The sequence below is a fragment of the Thermobia domestica genome, chromosome 13 (assembly GCF_964235325.1).
Source record: "Thermobia domestica chromosome 13, izTheDome1.hap1.1, whole genome shotgun sequence".
Lineage (NCBI taxonomy): Eukaryota > Metazoa > Arthropoda > Insecta > Zygentoma > Lepismatidae > Thermobia > Thermobia domestica.
The window spans coordinates 19,491,734-19,511,146 of NC_137466.1; the positions used below are offsets into that span (position 1 = coordinate 19,491,734).

Genomic DNA, 19,413 nt, shown 5'->3' on the forward strand with positions numbered 1-19,413 from the left:
GAGATATCTCCGTGGAAAGATTAAAATTGACCATCCTGTATATATATATATATATATATATATATATATATATATATATATATATATATATATATATATATATATTCAAAATGCTGAAATTTTGTACCAAGCTGGGAAATTCTTCTTGAGTGCAAGATCACTAGATAAACAAGCAATGTTGCTAAAGCAAAATAAAGTTGTATTTTCTCAAATTGCGCTACGTAAAGTATTACATACTTCTAATTTATTTACCAAAACCACAATAGCCCATACATTATTTATGTAGCTTGGAAATCTCTAATAACTCAAATGGCATGGACGGTGCAATACGCATCAACTGTACCTTAGCGTCAAATACTGTGATCTCGGTATAATATATTTCGAATGAATGAAGGAACAAAATTACAAGAAACGGAAAATGTAAATGTTTCTAAAGACTTTACTTCGAAAACGCGCTGACATATCACGTCTCATCATGCAGATGCTTCCAAAAGGCTTAAATGCTTATAACGCCATCAGAGATACCCTACACATTGGTAGTGATTGTTGTACTGCTTAAAATGACGCATTTTTATTAAATTTTTATAATGATTATTGCTTTCCTTTGCTTGTATAACATTACAACAATTTTTGGTGGTTTTAATTACAAGTCGCAGTTACATTATTTTAAGCAGTGTTGCCCACTTAAATAGATAGCTAAATATTACTCTAAATATGTGCAAATAACGTAAATAAACTGCAAAATATTTTAGAATTTCTCGTAATTTGTTTTATGGTACAAGAATGCTTTCAAGAGACGATGTTTTTCATAGTCTTTGGGCTACTTATAATGTTAATGTTTAAATCTTCGTTCCAGCAATACATGTAAATGCAAATTGTAACTGAAATTAAATGTAACCGATACATTTTCAGTAACACTAGTTGTTCCCCCTAAGCCTTAGGCCTGGTGTACACTTTAGATTAAGACCGTGCTTAATTAAAAGTTCTAATTGCACTCTAATTAAGTTTCACTTGCTTTAGTTTGACCACCGACCACCTCAAACTCGATCCATACCATATCGCTATAAGCAACTATTCAAGAATTTACAGTTAGTAATACACAGTGTTCACTTTTGTTTTGTTTTGTTTTAGTTTAACGTCCCACATTTATGCTAGGGCGGCTAAAGGAGACGTGCAGCTAATGATTATAGTGGAATCCGAACCACTTCGGTCGTTCAACTTTATCCCTACCGGAAATCGAACTCGGGACCACGCGAACTGAAATCAAGAGTTCTATCCGCTATACCAAATGGGGGTCCTCACATTGTGTTGATTTAAATCATTCAGTCAGTGTTGTCAGATCCGATGATTAAAAAGTAGCGTGTCTGTACTCCGAAAGTAGCGAATTCGAACTATTTGTAGCCCAAATATATAGAAATGAATACTGATGGTGCTAATGAAATAATTTAATATGAGCTGGAAAGTGTGCTGGACGTATTGCAAGAAGAAATTATGATCGACGGACGAAAACAATTCTAGGCTGGATACCACGAGACAAAAACAGCCTAGGAAACCTCCGCATACAAGAAGGTGTGACGAAATCAAGAGCCACTGAGGAGTAACCTGGAAAAGAATTGCGCAAGTTAGATAGTGGTGGAGAAGAATTGGAAATACCTTCATCCAGCAATGGATTGATAATGGTTGATTATGATGATGGTGATGATTTTATTATATCTGCACCTCGGAGGTAAACTAAACCAAGTCATAATTTCGTAATTTTACAGAAGCGAAAAACTGGTTCCTCAACTAAGACTAAATATATAACTTTTACTAGGTAAGGTAGGGTAAACATGGATCCAAAATTTAATGAAAATCATAGAGCGAAAAAAGTATTTTTGACTATTCAATCCATCATGTTGCAGCAAAACTACGAAGAGTAATACAAAAGAAAACTAGAAAGTTAAGAATCACTTGTTTTGGCGAGTGAGAAAAAATAGATACAGATAACTCGAATTACTTATATACTTATATAATATGTATGTCCATGTTTCGCAACTAATTTTCACTCAATATAAAATTTCAACGTAATAAACGCAAGATTAGTTTTCTCGAATAAAGATTGCATGCACCGTTGAGAGCTCAAGAATAAGATTAATCTATGTTACGGCACTGGATATGTGCTTACGTAATGCATACGATCTTATGAACTTGTATAAGAACAGAATGCACTTAAAATGAGACGCGAACTATGCGAAACATCGGACTTTGAATCTAACTTGTTTTGTGATCCAACCCGAGACCTCACATAGCAAAGATGAGTGTAGTAGCTCCCACCACAAGGTTCAGGACGTTCGTGTTATAAAGTGTCAATTAAACACGGAGATGTGAAACGCTAATAAAGCATTTCATCAATTTCAAACAAAATACGTATATTGTAGTAATAATTTACCCTATTTGTTAAGATAATGGACGTTATATTCTGTTTTTAAAATTACAGTCAAAGCAGAATGTATTGAATAATGAGAAATTGTAAAGTTTCAATTTCGGTACGATTAAATACATTCGTGCTGCTACGTGTTGCGTTATCCGTTAGGAGGTAATGAACAATTCTGATTCAAAGGAAGGAAATAAACTACTGTATAGTACTGGAGTTAATTTAATAGAGTTTAATTGTATAGGCAGTTCTGAGGCTATTTGAGACAAAGTCTATTGCTGAAAGTGAAATATGGGTTCTATTAGGGTTTTAGGGTGATATACCCACTGATCATTGAACCTGGAATACGTGCATGGAAAGCATTAGCACTAGCAAATTAGCTATGAAGAGGTACACCATACCATAATTCTAAGTCGAAATGAAAGGAAAAAATAACCGGAAACGACAGACTGTACAAGAATAATACTTTCACTATTTTAATTTCACACTATTTATTTCGAGACTTTCGAGACGAGACCGAGATTTGATACTCGAGACCGAGACCGAGATCGAGACAAGCATCTGTTGACCGAGACGAGACCGAGACCGAGACTGTGATTTTTTACTCGAGACGACACCGAGACCGAGACCGTTATTTATCAATCGAGACGAGACCGTGACCGTTATTTATCAATCGAGACGAGACCGAGACTGTACAAAGTCTCGTCTCGTCTCGATACCATCCCTAATCTTGAGGTAAAAATGGAGCCATTGTTAATAAGTGTCCAGGAGCTATGATAAGTCAACGAGTGACGAAAGTGAATGAGATAAGTAGATTAAGAGATGAGTTTTTGGATGTATTACTTCAACGTTTTATTTCGATCACATTGAGATACATACATGCATTGTTATTATTGGTAAGATGTGAAAGGTTATGAGCTCTTAAATACTTTTTCCTATTACATTCTTATGAAGTAGGCTTTAGTGTTGCAAAAGTTCCGGAAATTTTGAACAGGCTGGTAAAAAACCGATTTTTCCGGTTTCTTTCCGGAAAATTGAAAAAATTGGGAAAATAACAAAAATCTTTTTATTAGGTTAGTTTTACTAGTAACGGATCCTTTTTTTTTCGAACGCGTGAAAAATGTAAATTGAGAAATTTCAATATTGTGAATATTTAAAAAAGAAGCATTCGAAAATAAAACTGTTGTAATTATTCATGAAAATTAATAGTCGGAACTAATTTCCTTTATGTGCCTTTTAGTCGTTTACTCCTGGTTGTGCATTAATTACAGAACTTTTACAATTGCATACACATCTAACATCGTGAAACGTTACTGTTGCATCAAATAGAGCTCTTGAATGAAACTGAGTTCTTAATGTGCTCTTTGATCTGGTGAAATTTTGTTAATTTTAACCAAATTACTTAAAAGAGAGAGCAGTAGGATAATTTCACTAATACTGATGCACTAAACATATAATTATTATTGTTCAATATTCTAATATATACTTTTATATAAACTTTATGTACAAAATTTTATGTAAACGAATACCTGTTTTCTATTGCGACAAATTATCTATAAGATGAAAGTGACTATATTTGTAATTTAACAACTCTTGAACCACCAGACTGATCTCGACAAAAAATTTTCAACATAGATGAGGTTCGGGCCTGGGATGGATTTTACCATTTCACTTTGAAAGTGCAACTTGGAGGAAGGAAGTTTCAGTGATATATATTGAAAATTACCGAACTCATAGTTTTCGGAGTTGCCGAAATGAACAGTGACATTTCCGATGAAGCTTAAATTCAAATTCAGCACTGCAACTTGGGGAAGGGGAGATACATAAAATGACCAAAAATGACCGATATTAGTGTCAAATCCATAGTTTTCGTGGTTGCTGAGATGAACAGTAACTCTTCCGGTGCTGTTTAAATAAAATAAAACAGGAAAGGGAAGGGGGAAGGGGAGATATATATAAAAATGATTGAAAATAGCCGATATCAGTGTCGAATCCTTAGTTTTTTGGGTCGCTGAGGTGAACAGTGACACCTTTCGATGCCGTTTAAATCCAAATTTATCTGAAAGAAGAGGAAGATATATAAAAATGATGCAAAATGATCGATATTATTGTGAATCCGTAATTTTCAGGGCTGCTGAGATGAACAGTGGCATTTCCGATGCAGCTTAAATTCAAATTGCATTAGGGATGGGGAAGGGAATGATATATTAAAAAAAATAATCGGAAATGATTGATATTAGTGTCGAATCCAAAGTTTTTGGGGTTGCTGTGATGAACAGCAACACTTCCGATGCCGTTTAAATCCGAACTAGTAAATATAAATGATACAAGAAACCGAAAATGGTTACTTTGAACTATTTACGTTTGAATAGAGAGAAACTGAATTGATTGCAAAAAAACGAATTTTGGTATCTTTTAATGTTTTCTTATGCGAAAATCAGTATTGAGAACAGAAGTAATACTAAATTTGAACAACGTTCTGTTTTGGTAGTGTTGTGGGCTGTGATAGTATATTCACTAGAGAGTTTGAATCGATTGCATAAAACAGTTTGTCGCTATATATTACCTTTTTTTGTTCTATGGCGATAAACCTTGAAATCCGAAATGGACCACTTCTTGTTTGACTGCAGAGTTATTGGGGGAGAGGGAACCTGTTCTTGGGACGCTGAATCGATTGCAAAAGAGCGCTTTTCGATATCTCTTGTCGTATTTGCTCTCATACATGTCAACAGACGGACAAAGCCGTTCTATAAGACTTCCGATAAGTATGCATAACGAAGTTTTTAAGTCCAGACCCATATTTGGTTCTCTCTTACTGTTTTGACTGTATGAAAATCACTATTGAAACAAAAAACTTTAATATTCAAACCAGAGGATAAAATTTGGACATAGAACCTATTCTTAAGATGCTGAATTTATACTTTTAGTTATTATCGTGTTTGCTCTATGGTGATTAACACTGAAACAGCAAGTGCTAGTATAGTTCCTCAACTCCCTTAGAGAAATAAGAGTGGAAATTTAATATATTCTGTGGACACAGAATTGATTCTAAAAATTTTCGTCTCGGCAAATACCACCGTTTTTGCTCTATAGTGATCAACGATGTAACCGGAATTGATTGAATTTTATCACTTCTGGATTAAATAGAAGTGATAACTAAAATAAGTGATAACTAAGTGACAACTAAAATATTTTTTCCTAATCTTTTTTATTGTTTTACGAAATATTTGCAGTTTTCGATTTTTCTTTTTTTTCGAGAGATTTTTCCTTGCCTTTTCTCGAAAACTTGTTCGTTTCCCGTGTTTCGAGAAAAAAATTCGTTTTCTACCAATTCATTTCTCGACAAGGCTTTCTTTATATATATATATAGAGAGAGAAAAATGTGGTCATCCCTAGTTTCTTAAACATTGTTCAGTGTTCTTGCTCTACCGCTCGCCTGATGATCAACTGTCCACTAGCCATAATCAAAACCCAAGACAATGATCCTTAAACAAGACGGACGAGAATTACATTACATAAATAAATCTATTTTTCGATTTTCTATTTACCATTTTACAACCAAACCAGAAAATTGACCGCCGCTCCATGATCTACCGCAGATGAGGTATCGAGATCGAACACAGTATACTTAATAGGGATACTAAAGAAACTATTATACATCAGCACGGGAGGAATGCACTGAAGTAGGCATAAGTTGAACATATCACTTCTCTTAATAATCGTTGAACTCGGAGCATTTAAGAAAACAATTCAAAGGATCCTCGTTGACATCTGACGATGAATTCAAACCTATTTCATATTTGTCGATAGCCGTCATTCTTCCATTACAATCACATATTACATAATACTGAATAGAGAGGTTTTACCTGAATAATACTGAATAATACTCTGATACTGAATAATAATAATAATACTGAATAATAATAATAATAATAATAATAATAATAATAATAATAATAATAATAATAATAATAATAATAATAATAATAATAATAAATACTGAATAATACTCCAGTGAAAAGAGAGGTTTTACCCTGCAAAAGGTCCGGTAGTTCCGGATTTTTGATATGTTGTATAGGTGGGTAGAATAGTGAAAAATCCAAGTTTTCGTTACTCCACCCCTTGTGTTCCCTCCGCCATCTTGAAAAAACTACATTTTTGGGACGTTTTAAATTTTGCGCCTACAACTCCGTTCAAGTGCATGTAAGCTCAAAGCAAGTATTTTTAATTTCGTAGAAGATAACATTTTCTACAAATTTGATGTTGTAGATTTATGTTTTTCTACGATCAATGCAAACGGAGTTATAGAAGCCCAAAAACGGCCAAGACCGCATACATTATAAAATACGTAGTTTCTTTCGACTTTACATAGCAATAACTCCGTCACACTTGGTGCATTGTTACTACAGTGTTTTTTTCTTTGTTTGAGATGACAGAACCAATACGACGATGAATTGCGTCCAATGTTATCGATGTAAGTGATTTCAATCCAAATAAGAAGTACGTAATAGTAGTGGACGTGAATAATGCCTTCTTCATATCAATCAGGTACGTTAGATACTTTATGCCTTATATGTGAGCAGAGTTTGGAAGAAGGTGAAACGTTTATTGTAAAAAAGAAAGGAATAGAAACTTTGCATAAATCAAGTATTAAAAGAAAAAAGTAATCATACACGATTTTTGGCAAATAAAAATAAAATTAATGTTCACAAATCTCGTTCAAAAGCATATAACTATCAGAGACGGATAGATGGGTATCTACGTGGTGGGAATGATGTAGGTAGGCCGTCTAGATCAACGACTGCACCAAGGTGCTTAGATCGGAGTGTGAAGGATTTCAGTTCAAGGACAATTGCTTTCTTTGTGGGGAAACAGTTGCACCTGAATTTTTGAAACAACAAAAGAAACTTCCTCTTGCAAGACGAAATTCAGTTCATATGGTGCAGATGGAGTCAGTCAAGGAAAAGTTTTTGGAGGCAGCTAGGAAACGTGGAGACGATTGGGCTCAAAAAAATTATTGAGAGGGTTCCTCGAGATTTTGATCTGGTTGCGGCTGATGCACAGTATCACATTGATTGTTAAAGAAAGTTGTATCAAGAACCACCTTCTAAATATGCAAGAGGCTACAGACCTGATTCAAGAGTAGATACAGCAATGGAATACATTTATTCATATCTTAATTAGAATAGTGAGGAATGCTAATTTTCATTTGATGAATTGATAAGTACAATTGAAGGGGATTATCAGATCGATCGAAGAACAATTAAGTCCCGTTTGCTGGAAAAGTATGGAGACGATATATTCATTGTAGAGACCGCCAACAAGTCAACGGTTTGCTTTAAAAATACTGAGTACAAAATACTGACTGAAAACTGGTATCAGAATAAACACTATGATCCTCAAACAGAGAGAATGAGAGTGGTAAAGGCAGCTGCAGGCATGTTGGAGGACACTCGCTCTCAAGTGTACAATGTCACTGAATATCAACCCTCTAACCAATTCTTGAACAATATAGTCAGACATTCCAGAATCTTTACGCTTGCTTCTTGAAACTGAGATACTGAAAAAATAAGACTAGCTTTTTGGATAAATGGAAATGTGGGCCATATCCCATGCTATCATTGCCGCTGCACAACCCAGGTCCTTCCTGTCGTCCCTTCTAACAGGAATAAGCGTGTTCATGTATAGAAAGTTCGGTTCTAAACTTCTCATTGATATCATGTCTTCCCTTGGTTTTTCATCTCACCAGGAGGCACAGGTACTTGAAGTATCTTCTATCACGCAACCACAACCACCCTTGATCAAACCCGAAGGAAATGATGCCTTCTGCCAGTTCGTTTTTGACAATGCTGACCTTAATGTCAATACATTAGACAGTCGAGGAACGTTTCATGCCATGGGTGGACTGCACATGATGCTGCAGGGCAAGGGGAAACCATGCATCGTTCCCGAAAATTGACTGCATCAGAAGTCGTGACAACAGTTGGTTCAATCGACCTTCGTAGATTTACCAAGAACCCAGATACCGGTTTGAAAACTGTTGTAATTGGAGATCTCAGTAGCCCATCCTCAGTTTCCTCTGACAGTATTTCGCAGTCACTTACTGATATTCTACGGCTATATGGAAAGACACACGATAGCCCTGAGCCAAATGTACCAGGGTGGAGCGGTTTCATGAACCAAGCTACACCCAACCTAGATTATCAACGTTTGAACATAGTTTATCATCCATTTATCAATGCCCCACCGAGTCATCATGACACTGTTTACACATCACTTCTCATTGCTTGTCAGAAATGTAATAGCATTGAGCAAAATACATGTTTCGTAACATTTGATCAGCCATTATACATAAAGGCCCAGGAAATTCTCCACAACGGCACCAACCAGAACTGCAAGATATAATAGAGAGGCTTGGAGGCTTTCACTTACTGATGTTGTACTTGGGATGGGCTTAATGAGCTGTTTGCCACTATTTACGCTGAGAAGAGTATCGTTAAAATTATGTCTGGCCACACATATTCCCTAGCAATGAGGGATCACTTGTTGACCCACCAGGCTTTGGCTCTCTTAATACTGGACACGATTGAATTCAGTAACGATGAAAACGATGTGTTAGAGAGATTCCTATCAGATGTGCAACAATCCACGAACTTACAAGCTGACGAATGTGAAGAATTCAGATCTGTGAAGGATAAGTTTATAAAAGGCATGGAAGAGTTGCAACACAGGGGGCGTACTGCACAACTTTGAGTTCAGTACTTCAAAATGGCTACTCTTGTGAAACAGTACGTTGAAGCTGAAACAATGGGTAACTTTCAACTTCATCTGGACACTATCAAAAAGATGATTCCGTTTTTCCACTCTGCTGAACATTGGTCCATGGCAAAAGTGCTCATTTGTATCTTCAGGAAATGTCATGTTTACAGGACAAAATGGATCCTTCAGAGTTTCGCAAATTCACCGTGGAAGGTTACTTCATTATTTGAAGGACAGGCAATTTTTAATCGGGTATTTAGACCGATATGACGATAGAACAAAAAATGATGAAGGATATGAAGATAGGTGGAGGAATAATTGGTCGGGGAATGGCAGATAGTACATTGTTAAAATGGACTCTTGGAATGACTTACCTCCAGGATATAGCTCAAGAAATAGAAAATTTCACTAACGTGACATCGACGTCTTCTGAGCAGCATGTGTAAATGAGACCTGCTATGAACACTCGTAACAATCTGGATGTGCAAAAGTTGAAGGAGTGGTTTTCAAAACATCCGCCTTTTCCAGAAGCAGATGTTATTATGAGCATTAACTCTGGAATATTGGGAAGCAACCAGGTCAATTGTCATAAGGCTGAAGAAGTTGGGATGGCAGGACTTTCAAGAATTATTGGTAGTACCTTTTGAGAAGTCTCCTTTAAAAAGAAGGACAAAGTGGTTACACAAGCGTTTGACAGAAATGCCTTGAATGTAGGAGAAAAGAAGATGGATGTCGACCCACTTACACTGTACCACAGAATGTGTATAGCTAAGCAATCTCAAGAAGATCTGTAAGTCTTATCTGTAAGTCATATCTGCCTGTCTTATGAACTTGCACCGTTTCTCATGTCTCTTTCCAATGAGGATGGTATGCTTAAGGGCATGAAATCAGCTTTGTATGCGGCTTTCTCACCTATTTAATAAGGTTGTTTGGAAGAGAAATGTGACGTTTGTAAGCATTTGTACAGATTATGTCAAATATATTCTCAAACCTTATGGCACTGATGTGGTGGTGGTATTTGATGGTTACCCTGAACAGTCTGCACTGCAAAGCACCAAGAGTGCTGAACGAGCTAGGAGATACAACACAAACACAACACCTGACGTTATGTTTGACAAAACAACGATAAACGTAATACCACAAGAGAAGCTGTTATCGAATGAAAGAAACAAAAAACGCTTCATAGCACTTCTAATTACTGAGCTTGAGGCTGCTAACATCCGCACCGATCAAGCAGGCGAAGATGCCGGTGTATTAATAGTCACCACAGCCAAATCTATGCCTTCACAATATGAGGCAGTAGTGATTATCGGTGAGTATATAGACTTACTCGTTCTACTCACCGGAACTGCAGCTACGGTCAATAACCTGCACTTTCGAAAACCAGGGAGACGAACTCACCGGACACTATATACAGCTCATCATCATTCAAGTACAATCCACAGGAGAACAATCTGCTCCTCCACGCAATAAGTGGCTGCGACACTACCTCCAATGTTTTTGGTTTTGGGAAAAACAGATCTTGCCGCTTGCTCCAACAAAACCCACTGTTGCTTGATGAAGCAGAGAAGTTTCGCGATCCTGATGCCACAGCTACACAAATTTCGGAGGCAGCAGAGAGGATTTTGATAGCCTTGTATGGTGGAGATCTCGATCAATCCGTCAGCACTCTAAAATACAATAAATTTATTTCCAGCAGTACCAAACATAATCTTTCAAAACTTCCACCAACGCCGGATGCCGCAAAATTCCATGCCTTTTGGGCATATTACCAGGTGATGTAGTGGCTGGTAGAGAAAAAAGATCAATTTATATGGGGTTGGAAGAGAGGAAGCAGAGGTTTAGAACCTTTTACAACAAAAAGGAATACTGTTCCTCTCAAACTCTTAAAAAGCGTTTCTTGTAAGTGCTCCATAAGATGCATGGGAGCCTGTGGCTGTAGGAAGGCGGGTCTAAAGTGCTTTATCATGTGCAAGATGTGCAGCGGCCAATCCTGCGAAAACCGCCCAGAATTGCTTTTTGATGAAGACGAAGAAGAAGAATAATAAGAAGAAAATATCGACCGAGTGTCTGCCTTTCAAGAAGGATTGAATACTGAATCTATCTCTTCTATAGCCCATTCTCCTCCCTCTTCTTCAAAACATTCAAGATTTGAATAAATTGTAAATATTGTACGTCATAATTTTCGACCTTTAACTTACCGCGTGACACGATTGTACCAAACGAGTATATTCGTTGGTTACCGTGTGTCACATTTGTGACACACGCGATGGGACCTTGTGTTTCATGGTACATTGCGTTATAACTCTCCTACTTGAGCTTTTTCGTCCGGGTTTTCTTTTTTTTTTTTTTTTTTTAGTCCAGAGGCATTGTAGAAGACGTTACGTATGGTTTCACACTTTCCTGCGTCGAGACATAGGAGGTGATGACGTCATAACTTTAAACAATATATTTTCTTTTATTAAGCCTATGTTCATTATTTTTGGCGGGCTTATTTTTGCACCTAGAAGATTGCAATTTTGCACAAACATTCAGTCCACCTAGTAGTATTATAAAATTTTTTTCAGATCTCTGCGTTATAACAGGGGGGTCCAGAGGGGCAAAAAGTTGGAAAAAAAGGGATATTTTAACCCAAAAATCCCTTTCTTTGGGATTTTCCCGCCTCAGGTACATGATGGAGATACGTGAGTCATACCGTCTGAAAGTCAGTTCTATTGTGCACAAACATTCAGTCCACCGAGTAGTATTTAACAGATTTTTCTCAGATATCTGCGTTATACAGAGGGGTCCAGAGGGGCAAAAAGTTGAAAAGGGATATTTTTACTAAAAAAATCCGGGATTTTTTCGCCTTAGATACATGATGGAGACATATGAATGGTACCGCCTGAAAGGCAGTTCCGTTCTGAAGAGAATGATTGGCGGATTATAATCCTAGGGTAAATAGAGATGTCTCAGGAAATTTTTTACCTGAGATCAGGGTCTTTTGCGGTAATTTGGGGCATTGTAGGGATTCTTGATAAAATTTTCTCTCGCCCTTACTATTCAAGATAGAAACTTGAAATTTGGCATACACATTCAGTCTACCGAGTAGTATTTATCCGAATTTTTTGGAGATCTCTACGTTCACACAGGGCCGTTTCAAAGTGGCCCAAAGTGTAAAAAAAAAGTCCCCCCCCAGAAATTTTTCCTTTGACATCACTTTTTCCCTCTCCTGGTATATGGTATGGGCATGTAAGCGGTACCGTTTGAAAGCCTGCTCCATTCTGAAGAGAATGAGGTATGAACCATGGATCCTAGCGTAAATAGTGACGATGCAGTAGCTGCTTGACTGAAAGTCTAAAAAGTACCCCAAAAGCCCAAGATCCTAAAAGGGTACGACCCGTGGTATGGGGAGGATTACAGCCTGCTGGCCGGCGGTAAGTTAAAGGATATAACAACTTGAAAAATGCAAATTTTCCGTGTTCCTCTAAATTTACTCTCACTTCTTTCTATTGTACATAAAAATTATTTGATAACAGATTTTGTACGTAATCAGCCTGCAAAACTGAAAACTCCCAAAAGTGGGTTTTTCCCAGATGGCGGAGGAAGCACAGTGGTAGAGTGACGAAAACTTGGATTTTCCATTAGCCCATCAACCTATACAACATATCAAAAATCCAGAACTACCGGACCTTTTGTAGGGTAACCCCTCCTTTTTTTGGCCTGTACTCCTGATATCCTATTTCTAATTGAAACAAGCACTAACCCGATGTCTCAGGAGGGTAGAAGTTTACCCCACGGTTCACAAACTGTCACCACAATTAAGTTCTGTGGCAGGACAGCATCTTGTGTATTTTTCCTGTTACATTCAGTGCAAATTCTATTTGAGAAGTTTACCCCACTGTTCACAAACTGTCACCACAATTAAGTTCTGTGGCAGGACAGCATCTTATGTATTTTTCCTGTTACATTCAGTGCAAATTCTATTTGAGAAGAACCCTCATATATAATAAGCTACATCAAAGTACGGAAATTACACAAATACACGAATCATGTTATTCACACTCATAAGCAACGACAAATAGAAGTTAGATTGGGATAGATACGGCCCAATAGGTCATTTAATGAGAGTAGTGGTGGGTTCAGAACATTTGCTCGGACTCTTATTTCAAGGGAGGTTAAGAAAGTACTGCGGAAATGACTGATAACCCACATTAAGCACGATCAGAGATATGGTTCGGGGGGGAGGGGGGATTTCACAGTTTGGCGGGTAAATTGACACTCCTCTCGTCACTATCTAAAGCCATTACTGGTTGGGAGAATACCCATTACACTTCCTTTATGAACTAACAGTTTTTACTGTAAATTTTTAAAAGACTGACGACCGAATTCATGATACACTAGACTTTAATTTGACCGACACGCAAGAGCGCCGATCCTGGGGGGGACAGAGGGCCCGGGGCCCACCAAAGCTCATGTGGGCCCCCATGTATTTTTATGAATATGTATTTTTACATGTATTTTTATTGTTACATGTATTGTTATATGTAGTTTTTATGAATGCCCAGCCCCAAAGGTACAGAGAAATCGGCGCCCTTGCCGACATACTCTCGTAGAATGCAAGATCCATCACTTAATATATTAGTGAAGGTATTAACATTTTAAAAAAGGAAACAAAATATAGAATGAATCACAGCATTTGCTAAAATACAAGAAAAAATCTGAATGGTACAGTGCGCAAACCTTTCTAGCAGAATGCTGAGATAAGTGCTAAACTTTCGATCATACTTTCGCAAGAATGGGCCGTAGTTATCTCCTCAGTAGCTTCCAACAAACTACATAATTTAAACTTAAGACTAATAAAGACGAAAACAAATTTCAGAAAGATATTTCAAAGTGTGATTTTATCGCTGATTTTGTAAAAACAAATACTAAAGATCTTACGATTTAAATTTTAGATATTACTGTATAAAGATACGAGAGTACTTACTTTCGAATGACACAGGCAATTGTAACGAAGTGAAAACACAGCCCATGTTTTAGGAACATACCAGTGATGGTCTCTGTGCACAATATCAGGACGCACTGTTCCGAAGGACGACTTTTCACGTTCAATGTCACTATGCAACTGGGCCGCTTTTTTCCAGCTCTAAGTCAATTTTCTTTGCTTCCATTATTTTTTCTCATATTGAGAAAGTGTTCGAAATCATAATTCATCTGAATACATTTTCCCAGGTATCTTTTTCCTTGTTCGTTGATTTTTCTCAATGCAACTTTCTTCATGTGTTCTCCGTTCTCCGCCATCTGTGAGAACAGCTGACATTCATATCAAAAAGTGTAACACACATCAGAGAAAGTCACGTGTACTTGTATATATTAATAAGAGCTTGTGTTTGTGTGTTCTGCAAAGCTTCTACTGTGAAGATCTTTGTATTTTCGGTAACTTCTTATACAAAAAATACGTGTATTGATTCTGTGACTAGTTTCACCTTTAAACTTTCGCTTTTGGCATTGTTCTTTGTAAGGTGAGACCTTGTCGTTTAAACATGTAAAGATTATGTTATATTTTTAGTACTTTTAATGTCATAAGTGAAAGTGTTTTTTTTTTTAATGGTATACGATATTGTTTATCATAAGGGAATACATTTTGTTACTGGAACTTTCGTGTACTTTCTTCATGAAATTTTAAAATCTAACATCAACAAAAATAGATCATGTAAATTTTAGAAACTTTCATGTTCAAGGTACTTAGTTCGTATTTTATTCCTTTGTTTTAACGTTTCGAATACTTTACTCAGAGTGTCGCATTACTCTCTGTACTCAAAAGAAAGGTATTCGAAATTAATTATATTTCAGGTAAACTGTCCTGGAAGATAAACAAGAATCTATTAATAGCAGTGTCTGTAAACAAAAGACTTCAGATCCAAATTGAAAGTGACTGACTATGTTTGTGGCTCTTAATCTCTGGAGCCACCCGACCTATCTCGATCAAATTTTTGACATAGATGCAGTTCTTGTCTGGGAGTGATTTTAGCTATTCACTTTGACGGTAGAACTTAGTGCAGGGAAAGGAGGGGAAATTAAAAAAAAAAAAAATTAATAACTCTTGAACCAAACGACCAATCTCGATCAAATTTTCAACATAGATGAAGTTAGAACCTAGGAAGGTTTTTATTATTTCATTTTGATGGTAGAACTCAGGGGAGGGGAGGAGGGCAAATATATGAAAATGCACAAAACTTAACTCTTAAACCACCCGACCGATCTCGATCAAACTTTCGACATAGATAAGGTTCGCACCTGGAATGTTTTCATCATTTCACTTTGATGGCACAACGTAGGGGAGGGAAAGGGGGGACATACGTAAGAAAAATAAAAATAAAAGTGACTGTCTTTGTGACTTCATCACGCTTAAACCACCGAACCGATCTTAATGAAATTATCAACATAGATGAGGTTCGCACCTGGGTGGTTTTTATCATATCCCTTTGACGGTAGAACTTAGGGTAGAAGAAGAGCAGGGGAGAGATCTATAAAAATAAACTTAACTCTTGAACCACCTGACCGATCTCGATCAAATTTTCAACATAGATGACGTTCGAGCCTGGAAAGTTGTTTTCTAGTATTTTCACTTTGATCGTAGAACCTAGGGGAGTGGGAGGAGAAGGCAAGATTAATAAGTAAAAATAAATAGAACTTAACTCCTGAACCACCCAACCGATTTCGATCAAATTTTCAACATACAAGACTGCCATAAATATTTTTAATTTTGTATCATATTCAATCATTCAGACAACAATAGTGTCCTGCGCTCGTGCGGGTTTCCTAGCATAAATTTAAGTCTCCTTATTTAATACAACTTAATTTCTTTAATTAATACAACTTAATTAATCATAAGAATCAATTTTATTAATTAAACTATCTATATTTTTAGTTTTCTTATTTCTTCATTCCTTGAATTTTTACTTTATAGAAGACTGACTGACTTTTGATTAAACCTAGTTTCCAATTTTGTAAAACTTTCAATATTCCTCGTAGAAGAGAAACTTTTCGAAACATTTACGTCCATTGCTGCACTTTTAATATTTTTCTCAAACCATTTCACTTTGGTACCAGTTTCTTTATTCCTTGTTTCTACAAAATAGTAAAAAGAACGAATGAAAGAATTTTACATCTTACGTTAGTTCAAAAACTTCGAATCAGAACACTTTTTCCCAAATTAAGCACATTATATGCTAGTAGATCGATGTTTAGTGATGTAATCGAACAGTTAGTTAATCAGTAAAAACCGTTCAACAGTTTCAGAAGAATCCACTATAACCAGTTATATGCAGTTGTGTTGTAGCTTCGTCAGATGTTACTATAAAAAAAATCTACTCATAAGTAGGATTTTCAAAATGGATTTCAAATGGGAACGCTGGAATAATCTTGTGACTGCCCGAAAATATTTGTGATGATGTGGGCATGCCCTAACCTGATTAAATGCATATTAAATATAGCCCCCACTTTACATCAAAATATAACTTATTGCTAGATTACGAAAAGTATATTTATATTTCGTACTTCTTTAATTACCAACTTCAAAGCTACAGGATTGTAAGAAGTTTGTCAATAATTATTTAACTGTAGAACAATAGCAGTCAAGATAATACTTGGTTCTTTATACGCGCATCCATGGGTTAAATGTGATGGTGTCTTATTAGAAGGGCCTGAACAAAAAGACGAGGACAAAAAGGTCCTAGTCAAAAACGACCCGGGTCACAAGGATACCTCGACAAAAGGGCCTCGATGATGAGGACCTAAGTCAAAATGCCCCCGGTCAAAATTGCTCGTATAAAAAGAGCCCCATGTCAAAAAAGCCAGAGATCAAAGTAAAAATACTTAATAAATGAAACATTTTGTGGACAGTATATCTTTACTTGTGTCGTAACAACAAACATGTAGATTTACGTACAAGGTTAGTCAAGAGTATTCCAACCATCCAGTAATAACGATAAGCGAGGACAGGGAAAGCAAATGCTGTAAGTGGATATTGATGCAAAAACTGCATTGAATAACGCTGTGAATCTCATGGTAGAGGGGACACGGTATTTCAGTGGTAGAGAGTTCACCTCTAAAGTGTAGAGTCCCTAGTTCGATCCCAGCTTCGGCCAAGTGGTCTTCGTGATGAACAAACACAGCATTCGTAGGTTTTCGCGGGGTTCTCCGTTTTCTTCCCACTTTATTCATTCTACCATTCCAATTCATATCTCATCATCACTGTCACCTTCAGATTAGCCGGCATTATTGTGGAACGTAAAAATGAAAGATTTCATTTCATTTCCTCATGACATTCCGTCATACTGGAAATAAAAAAAATACTTTTTGAATGGAAAGGAATATGTTTGACATCAAATTAGGCTAGAATTTTCTCACAAAGGAGAATGTGAACTCACTTTTGAGCTATCGTCCTTCGTTTACGAGATAGAATGTATTAAGTTTAACATTACTATCCAGTAGACAAAAGTATTAATTAATGGGATAGGTCATTAATAATGAGACAGATATGTGGACAGAGAAAAAGAAAGGGTTGCAAATGTTTATTGGTGCAAAAATTGCATTGAATAAGGATGTGGACATTACAGCAGCCATCTTGAACTCCACCATATTGGGTATCACAATATTATTAAATGAAAAGATGTTTGAGACGTCAATTTAGACTTGAATACTCTCACAAACGAGAATCTAAATTCATTGTTTACCTAGCACCATTCTTTTACGGGGTAGGGTGCTATGTTTGACATTCGCATGTAGTGGACGAAAGTATCAGAACAGGTTAGTAATGATAAGGAAATGCGCTGACGGAGGAAAAGCAAATTACAAATGGGTGTTGGTGCGAAAACTGCATTGAATTGGAGTGTGGACATCGCGACAGTCATTATGGATTCCGCCACATTGGATATCACACAGTGTTCTTTAAATGAAAAGGATATGTATGAGACATCAATATTGGCTCGGATCTTCTCCCAAATGAGAATATGAACTCGTTTTTGACCTGTCACTAATTCTTTACTAGATAAAGGTGCTATGCTTGACATTAAAGAATTGAAAATTATCTTAAAGATGGCTTACTATATTATTGTGGGTAACAGTACACTGTATATTGCGGACAGACTGAAGAAGTAAGTATGGCATTTACTTACAGAATGTGTCAATTGTATGACAATAGACTACCCGTCGTAAAAGTTGGATAGTGCACCCTGCAGCATATCAGAAATCTCTTAAGTTTTACGTTCCTCGATTATGCTAGCTAGGCTAAAGAAGACGGTAATGATGATAAATGGATGAAGTAGTGGAATGAAGAAAGTGGAAGGAAATGGGAGAGCCCCGAGAAAACCAAGAACTTCATGCACCAGATGGGAACCCTCTACCACTGAGCCACCGCGGCCCCCCAAGCAGCATATCAGAGGAAGTCTTCTTATTTCTTTCACAATGCGATGCCATAAGTCATTCAGACTATGTGGTTTTGTATGATACACCTTTTGCTTAATGTACACTCTATTCCAAAACTATGACCACATTCACTATAGCTATTTTAAGCTAAAAATTCTCTGAGTGCAACTTCAGTATTTTCGGAAACAGTCAACCAAAGATGCCAAGTCCGAGGCCCCAAGCCAAGCTTCGCAATCGGAAAAATGTGTAAATGATTTTTTCATTTTTTAAGTGTAATAAGACATGTTGAAATGTTATTCATTGGAATAACTAGTGATACAGTATTTCGAAACTATGTATACATGTGAGCACATGTTTTTTGTCACATACGTTTCCATACATAAAAGAACATTTCCAATGAAGGAAGGACAGTGTACATACAGATGGTGATCAGAAAAATGGAAACACCTGAACGAAATTGCAACTTACCAGATTAATATGGTGTCGGGCCACCTTCCGCCTTCAGAACAGCCTTGATGCGACGTGGAATGGAGGCATAGAGGTCGTGAATGGTAGCAAGTGGAACTTTACACCATTCCTCGTGCAGAGCATCGGCCACTTCTGTGAAAGAGGATGGAGGTGGAAATCGTCGCCGGAGTCGTGTTTCCAAGACGGACTACAGATGTTCAATTATGTTGAGATCTGGGGACTGGGCGGGCCAGGGGAGGTGTTGAACTTCAACCCAATGTTCCTGAAACCACGCTGCAACAACGCCAGCTGTGTGAATGGGTGCATTATCATCTTGGAAGATGGCGTCATTGTCCGGGAACAAAATCCGAACAATAGGATGC

The 19,413-nt window shown here is 36.9% G+C and overlaps 1 protein-coding gene across 2 annotated transcripts in view; it reads right to left on the bottom strand.

Moving 5' to 3' along the window:
• LOC145668040 (trypsin-1) overlaps positions 1-19,413 on the bottom strand; it is a 422,035-nt gene that overhangs the window by 187,847 nt on the left and 214,775 nt on the right. Inside the window, exon 1 of one of the 2 annotated variants that reach the window (XM_081735513.1) lies at positions 14,142-14,428. The exons of the other annotated variant lie outside the window; for it this stretch is intronic. Within the exon in view, the coding sequence (XP_081591639.1) occupies positions 14,142-14,187 (46 nt within the window). The 5' untranslated portion in view covers positions 14,188-14,428. Of the gene's footprint in view, positions 1-14,141; positions 14,429-19,413 lie in introns of those variants that run through there. 2 annotated transcript variants of the gene reach the window in all.